Source organism: Geotrypetes seraphini, chromosome 15, assembly GCF_902459505.1.
Source record: "Geotrypetes seraphini chromosome 15, aGeoSer1.1, whole genome shotgun sequence".
NCBI classification, from domain to species: Eukaryota; Metazoa; Chordata; class Amphibia; order Gymnophiona; family Dermophiidae; genus Geotrypetes; species Geotrypetes seraphini.
In genome coordinates, this window is record NC_047098.1 from 31824421 (window position 1) to 31845221 (window position 20801).

Genomic DNA, 20801 nt, shown 5'->3' on the forward strand with positions numbered 1-20801 from the left:
TAGGTTTATGTCTCAGTGAAAGGAACATTTTTTCATGTGTGCTGTTACCCCTGTGTCTCTATTTTTGTTTTCAGTTTTCTCCAGTCTTCTAAACAAACTTGTGGTCTTGTAACGGCAGTTAGTGAACAGCATTCAGTATCAATAGTGGTAGAAAAGATCCTTATCCATGCCATATAAGTTCAGACAAATGGACTATTGTTTATTAAAAAAAAAAACTTACAATACAACCTTTCCAAAAGTCAAGGCAGTGTACAGACTAATATCTATAAATAGAAAAGGAATTCCAAATTCAAAAGGATAGAAATCATTGTGGAATATTTACGACAGCAAACATGTTTGAGTAGTTGTAGGAAAATGTTGAAGAAATACCTCTTCTGACTTGATTTATAGTTTTTTGATGCGAGGCGTTGGTAGCCTCATTGTAATTTTAGGAGGCTTTACATTATCACTATTATGTTTTATTCAGGTTCGATTTGTTGTACTGTATGTGATTCTGTTTATGTATGTACTCTATTGTGACCCGCCTTGGGAAAGGCGGGATATAAATAAATACAAATAAACACTTAGAATCACACACACAGATCTTACTCAAAACAAATAGGAATACAGATAATAATTCAACATATTAATTAGGAACAAAAAATTTAAAACACAGAATTTAAAACAATCCCAACAGCTCTCTGTTAGGTGAACTGTATACTTCCACAAAAAAAAATTGTCTTTATTGCCCTTTAAAGGCTGAAAATATCATCAACCTCTTAACTGAATGTGGTAGATCATTCCACAATCTGGGACATAGAAAGAAAAATGCTGAATTTCTGGTTGATTCATAATAAGCTTTGGAAGTGAAGGAAGGACTAACCTATGAGCATCAATAGAACGTAGTGACCTGCTAGATGTGTAAGCAGATATTAAATTTGAGAGATATGAAGGAACTCCTGAGTGAATTGCTTTGAGGCAAAGACAAAGTAATTTAAACTGAATATGGGAAGAAACTGGAAGCCAGTGCAATGATTTTAAGTAGTGGGGTACAATGATCAAACTGACCTCCTCTGCAGAGGAATCTGGCAGCTGTGTTGTACAGCATTTGTAGACACTTTAATTTGAACTGAGAAATACTCGCTGAAACCACATTACAGTAATCTAAATGTGAACAAGTGTTTTCAAGGATTGACTAAAAGGTTTCAAAGGCCTCAGTTGATATAAGGCAAGAAACCCGGCTTTAAAAACACATGGCACTTGCTCATGCTGGGCACGATGGACCCCAGGTCTGACCCAGCGGAGGCATTGCTTATGAAAAGAGAGCTCTATCAAGAATCACTCCAAGATATTTAAATGAGTACAACTGAGACTGAAGAATTAAACAAAGTCGGGACAACAGCAGGGCAAATGGAACAGCCCATTAGCCAACAGGCAGTTGTTTTCTCCATGACTATAGATTTGAAAAATCAGGTGAAGAATAGAATGCTGGGTAAACTAAAACAATGTCATTCACATAAGTGTAAAAAGAAATATTGAATTTTTGTGTTAAAGTTAGAAGCAGGCTAATACAGATATTAAGCAATGGTGAAAGCAGAGAGCCCTGAGGTACACTGCATTCAAGAGACAGGTTTGGAACGATTGGTTAAAAATGAACGAAACCAGGACAAAGACATTGCAGTGACCCCGATGTTCACTAGTTGATTCAAAAGTAAATCATGTTCTTTGCATCCCTCCAGACAGGCACAGAACAACGCTCCTCTGCCAGGAGGTGGAGACTGAGACATAATGACTTTTGGCAGTAGTACAAGTGGGCTGTGCAGTCCCATCTACAATCAGTCTGTTCTCAGTCTCCAGCAGGTGGAGGTGGTAAGCTTGTGCAATCTTTCCTTTGGTTAGGTAGGGCCTGTTGGATCTGGCTAGTAACTTTCTCTGGTCCCTTTTGCTGTCTGGACAGAGCTTGGGGGAACCCTCTCAGAGGTCCTACTGACCTTGGGGGTGCAACACTCGGAAGAGTCGAGTCCCTCCCCCCCCATTTCCCCCACCTCCCCCAATTTTTAATTCTTAGAGGAGCCTCAGCTGTACACCTAGCCACCCTTTAGGCACAGACTACAGTTTAGAGAGCCAGTGGGGTCTGCTCTATTAATCTTTGCAGCTGCGAGATTGAAAAAAAAAAAAAAGAGACAAAAGTATACCACAGACAAGTGAAAATAAAAGAACCCGAGGCAGCTGTGTTTAACCAGTGTATTTGTGCTTAGGTCTCCCGCGCGTACAATATGAGCACTTTTAAAAAGCAGAAAATGGGTGTTTATTTTATTTATTTAAAAATGTATAACCCGCATATCCTGCAATTCTAGGCAGATAACATACATAATAAAATGACTTACAAACTAGGCGGATAGTAACATAACATACATAATAAAGGGGTCCTTTTACTAAGGCGCGCTACTCGTTTTAGCGCACGCTAAACACTAACACATCCGTTATAATTTATGGACGTGTTAGCGTTTAGCGCATGCTAAAACAGCGCGCCTTAGTAAAAGGACCCCAAAATGACTTACAAGGGCGGGTAACAACATAATATACATAATAAAATGACTTACAAACATACAACATAGCAAAGTTAAAACAACAAAACTAAAAACATCATTAAAAACAAAAATAGCAATAATCAAACTAAAAGTACAACTCTCAGCAAGATTACAGAATTATAGGCTAAAAAAACAAATTATAAAGAAAGAATTTGCTCAAATAGCCTAGTTTTGACCATTTTCCTGAACTGCAAAATACCAGACACCTGCCTTATCTCAAGGGGCAAGGATTGGCCCCTGTACCAGCAACATGTTTTACGGTGGCCAGACAGTTTCACCACACTCAAAGGTGGCATGTCCAAACACAACTTATCCATAGATCTTAACACTCGTGATGGATGATAAAAGTGCAGCAAAGACCTCACAACCGATGGGCCATCATCATTCAAAAGCCTTCAGGCACAGGATTTTCTGCAGGACCTGGGGTTGATGGCTGCCTCCCTGGAGATAGTCAGGTAGGCTCGGGCTCACATGCACCCTCTTCAGTATATATCTCGGTCACTCAGTGTAGGGCAGCTGGTCACCGGTAGAGACTTCCTGGTTGACCAGAGCCATTCGGTTGGTGTTGCTGGAGGATAAGTTCGTTTAGGTTCTCTCAGACAGTGCCACAGTGGCAGCATATGTCGATTGTCAGGGAGAAACCAAGAGTCAACTGTTAGCGCAGGAGGCAGCTCTTCTCATGGAATAGGCAAAGGCTCATCTTCTGGACATCGTGGCCTCACACATAGCAGGCGTGGACAATGTCCAGGTGGACTTCCTCTGTTGTCATATGCTGGGTCCCAGAGAGTGGTGTCTTGGGTTGGAAGCCTTCGAGTTGATTGTTCAGGCCTTATGGCCATGAGTGTCAATGCCAAAGTGCCGAGGCTGGCGGGTAGCTTGCTGTATGTCTTTCCTCCGTGGCCTCTAGTGGGAGAATACGTCTTCGGATTGCCTCGTGATCCTGGTGGTCCCAGACTGACCTAGGCACCCTGGTATGCAGATCTGGTTTGTCTTACAGTGGCAGATCCTCTTCTTCTGCCCCTCTTGCCTGACCTTCTGACTCAAGGTCCCATTCCCATGTTTGATCCGGTTCCTTTTGTCTTACGACTTGGCTCTTGAAAGAACATAAGAAAAGCCTTCACCGGATCAGACCGAGGTCCATCCAGTCCGGTGATCCGCACACGCGGAACGCCTAAGTAAGAAAGGTTATTCGGCTAAGGTGATATCCACCCTCTTGGGTTCTCGGAGGCTTTCTACCTCTCGAGCTTAGGTGTGCATTTGGCATCTTTTTGAAGAGTGGTGTTCTGCGCATGGTGTGGTTCCCATTCATGCGTCTTTGCCTCACATCTTGGAGTTTTTGCAGGATTGTCTAGAGCGGGGCATTGTCTGGTCCTCCCTCAGGGTTCAGATTGCGGTTTGTCTTCTTTTTGCAGTCCATTGCTTGGTCGGCGTTTGGACGCTTCTTCGGATGTGATTCAATTCTTCAGAGCAGCAAAATTGCTCCGGCTGCCAATTCGTCCTTCAGCAGATGTTGAGGTTATTAGGCAACATACCTCTACTGTGCATGCCAAACCCATGGCATGCCTCCATTTATGAGGTGCTCAGTGAACTCTAGCTTCCCAGTGGTCGGGCCACAGGGAATCTGAAGGATATTCAAGATTTTTTAAGTTTTATTGAAAATTTGATATACCACTTAAAACATCATCTAAGCGGTGTAAAGAGATAGAGTATAAAATTTTAAAATCATTAGGGTGACATAACTATTACATATTGTATAGCATTGTGTCATTCCTGGATTAATAAAAATGAAATGATTTCAGCTTCATCAGGTTTGGAATTGGTGATGAATTGGAAAACCAAAACATAACTCTCTTTAGTTGTCTTAGCTTTGCAATAGGATAGCAAGGCCTTGGAGGTAACATGAGCCCCCTATAAGGAGAGTAATGTCAGCTTTGAGTCCATCCCCCCCCCCTCTCTGTTTCCATCGTCTGGCAGAGGAACAAGAACATAACCCATTCATCTGGACTGGTTTGTTAGGATTCAAGGAAAGGAAATTAAGTCCAATTTTCACCTAATTGGTAATATATGTAATCCTGGATCTTTGTGTTGGCAAGCTAAGGGTTAATGTCAGCTAATATAGGTGACAGAGAAAATAAATAGAATATTCACAGTGAAAAATACTTTTTTCTTGCTAGGAGTTTGAGGATCTGGATGAAATAATTGCTCGCTATGTTCAGCCAATGGCATCCTTTGCCCGAGACCTGCTGAGTCACAAGTACTACCAGGACAGCAACAGTGGAGAAAGAAAGGTGAGCTAGCATGACAGAGATCATTGTCTATACAGAGTGAGCACAGCTTGAGGGTGAAGGAGTTGCCAATTACTTTTACAGCATATGGAACAAATATTTTTAGCATGTTGTAACTAAGGTGTGTTTATTTTGACTAGAAACTGGAAGAACTTCTAATAAAAACTAAAAAGGAGAAGCCAACCTTTATTCCTTATTATATCTCTGCTTGTAAAGACCTCCCTGGGAAATTCCTGCTAGGATACCAGCCTCGAACCAAACCAAGGTGAGCATGTTCAAAGCTTGCCAGACACTGGTGCCAACCTCACCTGTAGCAATCTTCATCCACCCCTGACATTCATGTGCACTTATTTACTTACTGGAATGCGCTCCATAATCTTACTCCTCCTGGATCCCTCTTCCCCAATCCATGTGTTCATTCACTGCACTTGGTCACTACAGCAGGGTCAGTGTTATAACTCTAGCTGTAAATTTAGTAACATAACAGAAAATTGGGACTATTTGCCTTCCACAGTTGTCCCCAGCTACTTATTCTGCTTGATCTATAGCTACCAACAACTTTTTATATATGTACTAACCTGTTTAAATTTTGTTACCTTTTTGGTTAACACCATCTCTGCTGATAAGCAATTCTAGGATTCCATTCCCTTCAGCAGTTCTTCCTCTCCTTTATGGAGACAAGCACTGGACACAGCCACAGACTCAGCCTGCAAGAGCCCATAGCCCCTTACCATGTGCAGAGTGAGAAAGTAGCAGTTAAAATCCTTATTCTCCGGAGACAAGCAGGGGATATGCAGGCACTCTTGAAGGTAAAGTCCTCTGAACCTACGTTCCGGTGCTCTCCCCTAGCTTATGGTAAGCTTTTAAGCTTAATGGGCATGTGCAGGGACCCTACTCCTTGAGCCTCTCCCCTCACTGTAGTAGTTTTTTCTTTGGCCGCTCCTGAAAAGTCGCAGCTCTCCCCTCTCTTCCTCACAGAAAAAAAAAGAAAAGGGAAAAAATAAGAAAAAAAACAGAATAGCAACAGCAATATATTCCCTTAATTACTAAAAAACAGGAGCCATTTTTTTTCTTAACTCTTCAAATGAGGCAGGTAAAAAAATAAAGAAGAGAAGAATAAGAGTAAATATTCCACACCTGCGGTGATATTAGCTGCCAGCATTAGGACCGCAAAGGCGCCTTTTTTCCTTTCAGTTAATGCTATGGACAGCACTTCCCTCACAGCTCCAACACTGACCAACCTTCTCAGCCCCTTCTACCTCCACAACCAGCTCCAACAGACGGAATACTCTTACCTTAAATTCTTAATCTTAATCAGGCTGCAACACCTACAGGAAGTAAGGATTTCCAAGCTATCCTCCAATCCTGTAGGACCCCCATTAAAAGAGCTGGTTGTACTACCAGTGCATCAAGTACTGCAGGACTTACAGCTCACTAATTGGCAGAAACCCTTATCAGAATCCACAGCCTCCAAATGTTTAGAATTAAAGTGCAAGGTACAAACAGCACCTGGTCATGACTTACAGCAACTCCTGCACCACTCAATGGTATTGGAGTCTGCTAGTTAATTACCAAGACGATAAAATCTCCCTGCGCTGCTCCCCCAGGGAAAGATTATGGCCTGATTGATTCTATAGGACGCAAGGTCTATCAAGGTTCTATGCTGTCCTCCAAGATTATAGCTCACCAGTTTCAAATCTTGCATTTTCATCATTCTGTTCTTCAACAACTTGACACTGCTTCTCCGTAAGCAGTACCGAGTCTTCTCATTGCATTGCAAGAATCCACTTACCATTTAATTAAAACCAACTATGATGTCTAGAACGGCAGCAGTAGCAATAGCCGCTAGACACTTCAGCATGCCTTCGGGCATTGGATCTTAGGGAGGACCTCCACAATAAACTGGCAGATGCCCCCTGTTTGGTTGACTGTCTCTTTGGTGAAAAAGTTCAAGCAACAGTTCCCCAGCTTAAAGAAGAGTCTTCAACCAGTAGGGAACTTTCAGCACATCCTACTGATCAGCCTCAGCAGTATCATCACCCTTCCTCTAACTTCTCTTATCGTAGAGCAAATTATCAACAATTTTTTCAACAGTATTAACCTTGACGAAGATTCACTCCTTATGATAGATCCAATTTCCAAAGGCTGCAGTCTTCTCCTTACACCAAAAACAGCATCCAAAGGGACCGTACGTAATCCTTGGCATCTCAATTACTGCCTCTTAAGCCTACCCCTAGGTTTGTCCATTTGCCAGTGGGAGGACGGCTAATCCATTTCTTTTCAGCTTGGCAGGCCATCACAACAGTCCAATGGGTTCTCAACATAATCTCACATGGATATTTCCTCAACTTCCTTCCCCATGTTCTACCATCTCAACTACCCCTACTTCAAATGTCCCTCTTCAGCACATTTCGCAGCTTGCAGTGGAGTTATCCCTCAAAGCAATAACATCGAGGAAGTTCCTGATCATCAAATAAACAAGGGTTTTTACTCCAAATTCTTCCTCATTCCAAAAAAGACGCAAGGTCTATGCCCAATTCTTGACCTCAGACCAATCAAAACCTGCCTGAAGAAGGAAAAGTTCAGAATGATTTTTTGTCCGGCAATTCTTCCATTACTAAATCAACACGATTGATTAGCCACCCTAGACCTCAAGGATGCATACCTGCATATCTAGATTCATCCATCCCACTGGCACTTCTTTCGCTTCTTATTTCTCAATAGGCATTTCCAATATAAGGTTCTACCCTTCGGCCTTTCATCAGCAACACGAGTTTTCACAAAGTGCCTAACTGTTGTAGCAGCACACTTGAGCAGACAACATCATATGATGTTTCCTTACCTGGACAATTGGTTTCTAGTGGCACACTCTAGAGAGCATTTGTTACTAACCATTCAAACCACTGTCCTAACTTTACAAACTCTAGGATTCATTATCAACTTCCAGAAGTCCACTCTGACTCCAATGCATTCCCTCACATTCATTGGGGCACATTTGGACACAGTCTCTGCAAGAGCCTATCTTCCTCAAGACAGACATCAGGCCATTATCAGTCTGGCAGACCATGTAAGGCGATCTTGTGCCCTACTGGCTCGCACTATTCTATGACTATTAAATCACATGGCAGCCTCGATTTCCCTCATTCCCCATGCAAGACTCTATATACATCCCCTGCAGTGGAGTAGAACAGTTACAAGTGGATCGATTTTTCACTCCGTCAAAAATTACAGACTAGGGAACACTCGAAGTTACAGGGAAATACTTTTAAAACCAATAGGAGGAAATTTTTTTCATTCATAGAATAGTTAAGCTCTGGAACATGTTGCCATAGGATGTGGTAAAAGTGGATAGCGTAACTGGTTTTATGAAAGGTTTGGTCAAGTTCCTGGAGGAAAACAGTAATGTCTGGTGATCTCGGGGGCCACTTGATGAAAACCTGGTCATTTTGTTGCGTTGCATTGTCTGAAGGTTGTAACTTCTACACCAATTGTAGCTTATAAGGGTGAAAGTGCAAATGATTGTGTGAGATCTTGCTAACCGTGCTTTTTGGGACTTGTATTTGCTGTCATCTTATTTATATACATATTCCAATAAGTTTTGATTTTTTAACCATTTAAAATCAAGGAGTGTTTTTGTGGGCACCCTGTATATTTCAGGAGAACACAATATCCTTGCAGACTCCTTTGGCAGAAAACTTAATCCTCACAATTGGACTCTCAATCCTGCCATCCTACAACAAATATTCCATTGATGGGGAACCCCCAAGTGGATCTTTTTGCTTCTCAAGACAATGCCCAATACAGTCAATTTTATTTGTTCTGTCCAGCTCCATGAGCCATAGCAAGAGATGCTTTCTCCATTCATTGGAGGCACAATTTGCTTTATGCCTTCCTGCCATTTCCTCTAATTCCCAGAGTGCTTCAGAAAGTTCTCAGAGACAAAACGCATATCATACTCATAGTGCCTCGTTGGTCCAGACAGATCTGGTATCCACCCCTTCTGTTGCGAGTCCTTCCTTCCCTTTTTTCCAAGCAGAACAGTCAACTGCTACATCCCAATCTACGTAGTCTCAGTCTGATGGCTTGGAAATTGAAAGTTCACTCCTAATTCATCTTCTACTCTCATAAATGGTGAAAACAGTTCACCTTGTGGCAGAAAATCTTACCAGTCTAAATGGAAGCGTTTCTCCATATGGGCATATGCTCAAGAGCAGGACCCTCTTCATTGCCCTCTGGACTATATCTTAACATATCTTCTTCATTTGTCAGATTTCATTTAGCAGCAATTTCAGCTTATCATACTCTTGTAGACAGTAAACCAATTTCTCAACAGCCTCTAGTTTCTTGTTTCATGAGAGGCCTCGCTAATCTTAGGCCTCCACTGCGGGATCCTCCCCCAGCGTGGGATCTCAAAATAGTCTTGGATCAATTAATGAAGACTCCTTTTGAACTATTGGGATCTGCTTCTCTCACATTCCTTATGTGGAAAACAGCTTTTCTCACAGCACTATCATCTAGAAGAGTTGGTGAACTCCAAGATGTCATCATGTATTATCTTTATATATCCAGTTCTTTCCTAACAGATTGCAGTTAAGAACATAAGAATTGCCGCTGCTGGGTCAGACCAGTGATCCATCGTGCCCAGCAGTCCACTCATGCGGCAGCTCCCAGGTCAAAGACCAGTGCTCTAAATGAATCCGGCCTCAACGTGGAACTTGTCCAACTTTGTCTGGAGAGTGTTTTCCCCTATAACAGACTCCGGAAGAGTGTTCCAGCTTTCTACCACTCTCTGGATGAAGAAAAACTTACTTAAGTTTGTACAGAATCTATCCCCTTTCAACTTTAGAGAGTGCCCTCTCATTCTCCCTACCTTGGAAAGGGTGAACAATCTGCCTTTATCTGCTAAATCTATTCCCTTCAGTATTTTGAATGTTTCAATCATGTCCCCTCTCAGTCTCCTCTTTTCAAGGGAGAAGAGGCCCAGTTTCTCCAATCTCTCACTGTACGGCAACTCCTCCAGCTCCTTAACCATTTTAGTCGCTCTTCTCTGGACCCTTTCGAGTAGTACTGTGTCCTTCATGTATGGTGACCAGTGCTGGATGCAGTACTCCAGGTGAGGGCGCACCATGACCCGGTACAGCGGCATGATAACCTTCTCCGATCTGTTCGTGACCCCCTTCTTTATCATTCCTAGCATTCTGTTTGCCCTTTTCGCCACCACCACACATTGCGCAGACGGCTTAATCGACATTTTGATCAGAACTCCCAAGTCTCTTTCCTTGAAGGTCTCTCCAAGTACCGCCCTGGACATCCTGTATTCGTGCATGAGATTTTTGTCACTTTATATTTATCCACGTTGAACCTCATTTGCCATGTCGATGCCCATTTCTCAAGCTTGATTATGTCACGTTGCAGATCTTCCCAATCCCACTGTGTCTTCACTATTTTGAATAAATTCATATCGTCCGCAAATTTAATCACCTCACTCGTCGTACCAATGTCCAGATCGTTTATAAAGATGTTGAAGAGCACGGATCCAAGCACCAAGCCCTGCGACACCCCACTGGTGACGCTCTTCCAGTCCGAGTATTGTCCATTTACCCCCATTCTCTGTTTCCTATGCTCCACCCAGTTTTTAATCCACATGAGTATTTCACCCTCGATTCCATGGCTCACAATTTTCCAAAGTAGTCGTTCATGTGGAACTTTGTGGAACGCCTTCTGAAAATCCAGATATACAGTGTCAACCGAGTTGCCCTTGTCTATCTGCCTGTTTACTCCCTTGTTCGTTAAACAAGAGCTGCCTTTGCTGAAACTGCTGGCTGGTCCTCATCAGTCCATGTCCTTCAAGGTGATTCATGATGCTGTCCTTTATCAGCGCCTCTACCATCTTTCCCGGTACCGAGGTCAGACTCAACGGTCTGTAGTTTCCCGGATCTCTCCTCGAACCTTTTTTGAAGATCGGTATAATATTCGCCACTTTCCAGTCTTCCGGAATCTTTCCCGATTTGATCGACAGATTGGCTATTAGTTGAAGCAGTTCAGCTATAGCCCCTTTCAGTTCCTTGATGACCCTTGGATGGATGCCATCCAGTCCCGGGGATTTATCATTCTTAAGCCTATCGATCTGCCTGCATACCTCTTCTAGACTGACCGTCAACCCTGTCAGTTTCCCATCTTTGTTTCCATCATATTGCCTGATGTTTTCCGGTATGCTGTGTAAATGCAGACACAAAAAATGTGTTGTTTGTCGGCGATTGCTTTGTCCTCCTTTAGCTTTCCCTTTATTCCATGGTCATCCAATGGTCCCTCCGCTTCCTTTGTGGGTCGTTTGCCCTTAATATATCGAAAGAACAGCTTGAAGTTTTTCGCCTCCTTGGCTATTTTTTCCTCATTGTCTCTTTTGGCCCCTTTTACCGCCTTATGACACCTGCATTGATGTTGTTTGTGCTTATTCCAGTTTTTGTCCGTTCTTGACCTTTTCCATTCCTTAAACGAAGTTTTCTTGTCTCTGATCGCTTTCTTCACCTCTACAGTGAGCCACGCTGGTTCCTTGTTCTTTTTCCTCTTGGATCCCTTGTTGATACGTGGTATATATAGATTTTGCGCCTCGGTGACAGTGTCCTTGAAAAGGGACCAAGCTTGCTCTAGCATTTTTATGGTGCTTATCCTCGTCTTAATCTTCTACCCCACCATGAGTTTCATCCCTTCGTAATTCCCTTTTTAGAAGTTCAGTGCCGTTGTTCTGGATCGATGTTTTGCCCCTGTGTCCAGGTTGAAGTGGATCATATTGTGATCACTGGTTCCCAGCATCCCTTCTTCTACACCTTCCGCCTGTCCTCGTTGTCCATTTAGAATTAAGTCCAGAATTGCATTTCCTCTTCTATTTTCCTTGACAAATTGTTCCAGGAAGCAATTGCCTATAGCATCCAGGAACTTGGTCTCCCTAGCGCAGCTGGAGGTGCCTAGGTTCCAGTCTATCCCCAGAGAGTTGAAGTCACCCATGATAACTCCGTTGCCTATCTTGCAGTTGCGTTTAATCTCGTCTGTCATTTCTCCATCAATTTCTTCAGACTGTCCTGGGGGTCGGTAGTAGATGCCGATCTTCATTTCCAGTCCATTTCTTCCTGGAATTTTGACCCATAGAGACTCTAACTTATCCATCTGTTATGGCGTGTTCTCTCCAGTAGATTCAGTTCCCTCTTTGACGGATATGGCAATACCCCCACCTTTTTGAGCCACTCTGTCTCTGCGGTATAGTTTGTATTCCGGTAGCACAGTGTCCCAGACGTTTTCCTCAGTCCACCATGTTTCTGTGATGCCGATGATGTCCACATTATCTTTTTGTGCCATAGCTTCTAATTCACCCATCTTATTCCTTAGGCTCCTTGCATTCGTGTACATACACTTCAGTTTGTGCCTGTTCCTTGCTTGCATTTCCTTCCCTCTTGTGTCCCTTGCAATCCGTCAGGATTTCTGTCTTGCCTATGATCCGGTAAGTCTTCCCCTCTATCTTCCTGCACAGTATCCTCCAGGTATACCGGTTCCCGAACCATCGACTCTCTCTCTTGGTTGACTGTCGGCTTTCCCCTTCTTCCTAGTTTAAAAACTTATCAACTTCTCTCTTGATGTTGCTTGCAAGTAGCCTCATTCCGTCTCTGCTGAGGTGGAGTCCGTCCTTCCTGAATAGCTTACTCTTCCCCCAGAACATCATTCAGTTGCGCACGAAGTGGAATCCTTCTTCCTCACACCAGCGTGACTGCTTGCAGCTCCATCTGCCTCTTCTCGTCGGCCCTGGGTACCGGAAGGATCTCCGAGAATGCTGTCCTCTGCGTTCTTGTCTTCAGCTTCCTTCCTAGCATCCGGAACTGGTCCTTCAGTACTTCCCTGTTGTAGTTCCTGTTGCTCACGTTGTTCATCCCCACATGGATCACCACCGCCGTATCTTCTTCTTCCATACTGTCGATGATCCTATCGATGCGGCTCACTATGTTTTGTACCTTGGCTCCCGCTATGTGGCTGTCAATTTGTCTGATGATGGAATTCCCCACGACGATTGCTTTCCTCTCTATCTTCTCTTGATTCTCCAGCCGCAGATCTGTGTCCCTGGTGTATGTCCATCTCTCCAGCTGTAAGTCCGTGTCCTTCATTCCCATCCATTTTCTTTCATCCTGGCATTAGTTTGCACCGGACTCGTCTTCTTGTGGGTTCCCTCCGCTGTTTCCAGATCTCACTGCTGTGTCACCCATTTCTTCCTGGTGGTTGTCCATCGGGTGGTCTACACTCTCTGTAGGTGTATCTAGGCAGTTCCACTGTTGCTGGTGATTTTTCATGGCCTCCCTGTATGCTTCCTCTATGCCTCCTCCATGAACTTCTCCAGCTCTCGGACTTGTTCCTCGATGGTGTCCTCTGTCTTGATGTTCTCTGCATCTCTGTCTTCCTCCTCCACTGCTTGAAGTGCCTCTAGTTCAGTGGTCTCAAACTCGCGGCCCACGGGCCACATGTGGCCCCCCAGCTGCTATTTTGCGGCCCATGGTCTAGTACCCGAACTTGCAACTGCCTGCTGCCGTCACGTATGCCAGGACTCCTGCCTTTTTATATCTGCCAGATACGCAAAGGCAGAAGTCCCGGCATACGCAATGGCAGCAGGCAATTGCAAATCAGCTGATGCCAGTGCGATCTGAACACTGGGTAAGAAGAGAAGCTCCAGCGTCAGCTGACTTGCAACTTCCTGCAGCCACATCATATGCCGGGACTCCTGCCTTAAGGCAGATATGCAAAGGCAGGAGTCCCGGCATACGTGACAGCTGCAGGAAGTTGCAAGTCAGCTGACGCCTACGCCAATGCCAGAGCTTCTCTTCCTGCCCAGTGTGCACCAAGTACTGCTGGACAAGGGGAGGAGGGGAAGAAGGAAGGGAGAAAGGGGACTGCTGGACAAGGGGAGGAGAGGAAGAAGGAAGAGAGAAAGGGTACTGCTGGACAAGGGGTACTGCTGGACAAGGGGGAGGTAAAAGGGAGAAGAGGTGCAGCTGGACCTGGCAGAAAGGGAGGGAAAGGAAAGGTGCTACACACTGGAGGGGAGGGTGAGATGCTGCATGGGGAGAGAGCATGTTGGGGTGGGGGTGCGAAGGAGGGATGCCACTGAAGGAAGAGGCAAGGACAGAGAGAGAAAGCGTGTAGGAGGCAGAAAGTGTTGGACTCATGGAGAGGGCAAGATGGATGGAGAGGATAGAAAGGAAGGAAGGAGAAATATTACACAGGAGAAGGGGGAGAGAGCAGACAGTGAAAAGTTGGACTCATGGAGGGAGAGAGAGAGATGTTGTTTGGTTGATGGAAGAAGGATCAGAGGAAGAAGCATGCAGGAGGAAGAGAGAAAAAAATGTTGGACTGGTGGAAAGGAGGGAGAAATGTTGGACTGGGAGGGGGGCCAGAAAGGAGGAAGGGAAGCGAGATGGACTGCAGGGGGCAGAAAGGAGGAAGAGAAAGAGAAATGTTACACTGGGGGGGAAGGAGAGAGATGTCAGACCATGGAAATAGGGAGGCAAGGAGTGAGAGATAGGAAGGGAAGGGAAGACATGGAAACATAGAATTTGAGAAGAAAGCAGAAAAAAGAGAAAAACTGAATGTTAAGTTAATGCCAAAGATGGATGCAAGGCAGAACGAGAAGACAGAGAGAACAGTGAAAGGACAAGAAGGCCCTGGAAACATAGTTAAAAACACAGAAAAATGAAGTTACCAGACAACAAAGGTAGGGAAAATGATTTTATTTTCAATATAGTGATTGAAATGTGTCAGTTCTGAGAAAGGAAATATGTTAAACTTTAACTGTGAGGGCCGCAGAAAAAAATAGGGTATTTGGAGGGCTGCAGAATAAATAGTTAATCTGATATTAAAGAAATGACAATTTTGTATGAGGTAAAACTCTTTATAGTTTATAAATCTTTCCTTTAACAGTTAAAGGAAAGATTTATAAACTATAAAGACTTTTACCTCATGCAAATCTGTGTCCTCTGTGTCTCCCCAAAGATGTCACCAACTTTCATATGAATCAAACTATAACTTTGCCGTTGTTCTTTCCACCCCCACACTCCTCTCCAGCAGAAGAACATATCCGGCGTGCAGAAGAGCATTACTTTTTTATCTCAAGGCAACTTCTATTTACGTAAAACCAACCAGCTTTTCATTTCCTTCAATCCAGCCAGCCGAGACCAGCCAGCAACTATATCCTCATGGATCACACATTGCATCAACTTCTGTTATTCACAGGCTCACATTCAGTCCCTTGGTCCTATTGAAGTGCTTAAACTACGATCTACAGCTTCTTCCATAGCAAACTTAAAATCAATGCCTATTCAGGATATATGCAAAGCTGCAACCTGGTCTTCAATACATACCTTTACAAAGCACTGTTGTTTAGACCAAGGCTTGTCACAAGTTGTTCATTTTGGACAATGAGTTCTACAGCACTGTAATGGCTCGCCACCGCCCATATAATTCTTTAAGCTTTGGACTCACCTTCAAGTATGCCTCCATAACCCCTGCTTGTCTCCGGAGAAAGCAAAGTTGCTTACCTGTAACAGGTGTTTTCCGTAGACATCAGGGGAATGCAGCCACACTTGCCCACCCGCCATCCCCTCAAAATAATAATGTCTTCATTGCTAGGGACAAAACTACCACAGTGAGGGGTGGGGAGCTCTAGGAATAGGGTCCCCACACATGCCTAGTAAGTTTAAAAGCTTACCATAAGCTAGGGGAGAGCACCGGCACGCAGGCTCAGTCAGAGGATTTCTACTGTCTACGGAGAATACCTGGTACAAGTAAACAGCTTTGCTTTCTTGAATTGTCTGCTCTCTTCACCTTAGGATCGAGTATGTGACGGTAACACCAGAGGGATTCCGATACAGAAGTCAGATCTTCCCCACAATAAATGGGTTATTCCGATGGTTTAAGGACCATTACCAGGACCCTGTACCAGGTAAGAGCCTCAGAACATGCTATGATTATTAAAGCTTAATAATTGGTTCTGTAGAGCTAACAATCCATTTGGTTCAGCCTCTTTTTCAGATAGCAATCTGACAGATCCTTTGCCCAGTGATATATCTATATCTGTTTATCTTTACTGATGTTCATTCTTACCCCCTGAATCTTATGCTTGCCATAATCACTCTATTGTTCTATAAGAATGAGCTGCTTGCTGTACACTACACTGCACTAAAGGTGCCACTGAGTGATGAACTCTTAAGTAGCATAGTAGATGACAGCAGATAAAGACCTGAATGATCCAACCAGTTTTCTCAATAATCACACTCTAATTTAATAGTAGCAGGGGATTTCAATGCTGTAATGGATCCGATTTTGGATAAAAAACCAAGTAAAGTTATGAAATCATTAGGCTTAGATAATTTGATAACATCTTGTGATTTAGTAGATATATGGCGAATTCTTCATTTTAATGATCAGGAATTTTCTTTTTGTTCTCAGGTCCATAAATCTTTTTCACGAATTGATTATATATTTGTTTCTAATAATATAGCGCAGCGTGTCTTAAAAGCAGCAATTGATTCTATTATAATTTCAGATCATGCTGGTGTGTGGATTAATCTTCAAAATAATGATGTTGAAAATTTTGATTTAATTTGGAGATTTAATAATGATTTATTAGCGGATTCAAAATTTCTTGAAGACTTTAAAATAAAAATGCAAGAATTCTTTCAATTTAATGAATCAGATGATATTAATGCTGAGATCTTATGGGATGCTTTTAAAGCAACTATGAGAGGAAATATTATTTCATATTCAACATTTATTAATAAACAAAAAAAAAAACAATTTATTGAGATGGGAAAGCAAATTAAATTATTAGAAAATAAATTAATTGAAAAATGGGAAAATAATACACTACAAGAATTATTAAAATTAAAAGTTAAATATAATGAGATTTCTTCTCAAATTGTGAGGAAAGACATTTTCAACAAACAAGTACAATATTATGGAAATTCAAATAAAGCGGGGAAATTATTAGCAAACTTTTTAAAAGCAAAGAAAAGAAAATCTAAGATTATTGCAATTAAAGATACACAAGGTAACACACATACCAACACAAAAGATATTATAACACAATTTCTTGATTTTTATAAAGAATTATATACTTCCAATTCTTATAAAAATAAAGAACAAGACGGATTAACTTTTTTAAATTCATATATTGGACCAAATATTCCAGATCATATAAAAGGAAGTTTAGAAGAACCTATATCTTTAAAAGAATTAGAAACAGCATTGAAATCTCTTAGAGCTGGATCCGCTCCAGGTGGAGATGGATATACGGTTGAATTTTATAAATTTTTCCAAAATATCATATTACCACATCTGTTAAATTTATATCAATATCAAATAAAGAATGAAAATATTTCTGGTACTATGGCAGAATCGATAATTATAGTCTTACCAAAACCAAACAAAGATCCTACTCTGGTTTCAAATTACAGGCCTATTTCATTATTGAATGTAGATAACAAATTAATGGCTAAAGTATTAGCATTAAGATTGGCAAAAGCTCTCCCTTTCATTATTGATGTACATCAAACAGGATTTATTGCTAAAAGACATTCATCAAATAATACTAGATTAGCATTCCACTCATTAAATTTAGCAAAAAATATAAATGATCCAGTTTTTTTAATATCTTTAGATGCAGAAAAAGCCTTTGACAGAGTGGAATGGAATTTTATATACCAAGCTTTACAATGGTTTGGCATAGGATCCGGTTTTATTAAAATGATTCAGACATTGTATAGCTCTCCTGGTGCAAGATTTTATATTAATAATAATTTATCAAACAGATTTAACTTGCATAGGGGAGTTAGACAAGGATGCCCTTTGTCTCCTTTACTTTTTGATATTGTCCTAGAACCTTTATTAATTGCAATAAACAAAACTAAGGAGATAAGGGGAATATCATTTACCGATTTTGAATTTAAATTATCAGCATATGCAGATGATATATTATTATATTTAAGAGAACCGGAAACTACTATTCCATGTATACTTAATTTAATAGAAAAATATGGTACTTTTTCTGGATATAAAATTAATTGGAACAAATCTGAAATTCTCCCAATAAATGTTCATTGTACCAAGGGATTATTTGATCCATATTCATTTATTTGGAAAGAAGATGGAATAAAATACTTAGGAATTATGATCAAAAACACAATTGAAGATACAGTCAAAGAGAATGAAAAACTTTTATTAAAAAAAATAACAGAAATGTGTGAGCAATGGAATCCACTACATCTTTCTTGGTGGGGAAGAATTCAAACAGTTAAAATGATGATATTGCCTGTGGTTTGTTACCAAATGAGTATGATTCCAATATTTTTTCAGGGGTCATTTTATAAAAAACTTAACAATGTTCTTACAAAATTTGTTTGGTGTGGGAAAAGACCAAGAATCGCTTTAGTATCATTACAAAGACCAATTGTGGAAGGGGGGGTAAATTTTCCAAATTTTTATAGGTATCATCAAGCCTATATCTTAAGACAGGGTATGTACTGGATCCTCCCAGACCTTTTAGAAAATGTACCAGATTGGCTATATTTAGAATGGCGGCTCCTGTTCCCTATATATCCAGAACAGTTAATAACTATAACAATGCCTAAAAGATACAAAGATCACAGAATTTTATTTGACACTTGGAAAACATTGAGATATATCAGTAATTTATCATCAGAACCTATTGCTAAATCTCTAAATCAATCAATATGGATAAACTCCAGGATCAAGATTGGCGGATTTAAAATCGTCTGGAAACAATGGATAAATGCAGGAATAAGAACATTGAATGATGTCATATCAGAAGGAACACTGCTTAGTTTTTCACAATTGCAAAATAAATTTGGACTAAATAAAACACAATATTTTAAATGGATGCAATTGAAGCAGGCCATTCAGGTAGGGTTCCCTGAATGGAAAAATCTAAATAATCAATATAGTTTACAGGTTCTATGTTTCCAGACGGATTTTTTGGGTCACCAAGCCGCAAAATGGTACAAATTAATATATGGATTTATAAATAAAAAAAAGAAAACAGGTCTTAGGGATATTTGGAGTATTGAGATTGGTCAGACAATTTCTGAATCTCAATGGCCAAGATTTTGGTCCTGGAGATTAAGATCTACAAGGTCAGCATCTATGAATCAAACATGGTTATTCTTATTACATAGAGTATTTTGGACCCCAACGCGCCTGCAAAAAATAGATAGTACTAGATCAAATAGATGCTGGCATTGTAAATTGGAAATAGGGACGTTAGATCATTTAATCTTTTTCTGTCCCTATGTAAATGCATTTTGGAATTCAATTTGGCCCCAAATTAATAACTTACTAGAAAATCACGTAGGACTCTCATATGACACCATATTATTTGGAACTGCAATGAGAACTAAGAGTCCGATTTCAGCAAATAATAATAAGCTATTATTAATACTAACAGGAGTCGCCATGCAACAAATTACTCAAAATTGGAAAGACTATACCAAATTGAATTATACATTCTGGTGGAACTCTGTTTGTCATATTTATAAAATGGAAAAAATATTAGCGATACAACAGGGAAATCTTCTTAATTTCAAGAAAATATGGCAACCATTGACAAATTATTCTAATGATTAGTTTCTTAGCACAATGATAAAAATTGTATATGAATGGGGTGGGATTTGATTAATTAATGGAAATATATTATATAAAAAGGGAAAGGGAATAATATTTTATATGTTATTGAATAATCTTTTTCATATTATATTTTAAATATTATGAATTAATAATGATAATATTTCAGATATGTAATAATTAATATATATTGTATGATTTAAATATTGTAAGAATGGAAAATTTATAAATAAAAATTTAAAAAAAAAATAATCACACTCATTATGCATTCAAAAATTGTCTTTTTAATATTTCTGAGCAGTAGACCATAAGAAGTCTGCACTGTACTGTCTTTAGATTCCCACTGCTGGAGTTACCATTGAAGCTCACTCCAGCCTATCCTAACCATACTGTCACTGGTGCTTCCATCAAAGCCTTCCCTAGCTCATCCTAAACCAAATCACCATATATGGGACACAGACTGTGCAGGATTGCCCAGCAATGGCCTTAGTTTGTTTTATGCCTTTAATTGTTAGAGCTCCTCTGTGTTCATCCCATGCTTTTTTGAATTCTTTCACAGTTTTCATCACCACCACCTCCTTTGGGAGGCATTCCAGGCATCCACCACCCTCTCTGTGAAAAATAATTTCCTAACATTACTCCTAAGACTTATAATTGTACTTTTTTTCTTCTTAACGCACTGACAATGGAGGTTGATTGTAATAAATTGGTTTTGTCAAATCATTGAGAGCTAAAGGCATCTCTTTGCTTTTGAAGGTATAACTCCAAGCAGCAGCAGCAGCAGAACTCGAACCCCAGGTTCAACGAATGCTACCCCTGCCAATATTAACCTAGCAGGTGAGTGGAAGCAGCCTTACTTTTGGCTGTTTGTTTTCGGACTATCTTATAAATGCTTGAAAAATGTCTCCTGTTTCCTATAATTTCTGGTCTGCTAGAAAAATGGTGAGGAAAGAAAAAGTTGTACTAATCATGAAATTTTTTGTTCTCTTGTTTTATCCTTCAGACCTTACTCGTGCCGTAAATGCACTTCCTCAGAACATGACATCGCAGATGTTCAATGCCATTGCTGCAGTAGCTGGACAAGGGCAGAATCCCAACTCCACACCAGCGCAGTGGGCATCCAGCCAGTATGGCTACGGAGGTGGCAGTGGGGGCGGAAGCAGTGCTTACCATGTGAGTGCTGCTGGAGCACATGATTTTGACATAGCAGGTGTTAAAGGGTTGATCACTGAGCTCTGTGATTATTTATTTATTTGCAAAATTTATATTCCACATA

The 20801-nt window shown here is 41.0% G+C and overlaps 1 protein-coding gene across 1 annotated transcript in view; it reads left to right on the forward strand.

Moving 5' to 3' along the window:
* SUPT6H (SPT6 homolog, histone chaperone and transcription elongation factor) overlaps nt 1–20801 on the forward strand; it is a 195806-nt gene that overhangs the window by 154513 nt on the left and 20492 nt on the right. Inside the window, exons 31-35 of the mRNA XM_033922805.1 lie at nt 4745–4858; nt 4996–5120; nt 15718–15830; nt 20282–20362; nt 20529–20698. Of these exons, the coding sequence (XP_033778696.1) occupies nt 4745–4858; nt 4996–5120; nt 15718–15830; nt 20282–20362; nt 20529–20698 (603 nt within the window). The remainder of the gene's footprint in view (nt 1–4744; nt 4859–4995; nt 5121–15717; nt 15831–20281; nt 20363–20528; nt 20699–20801) is intronic.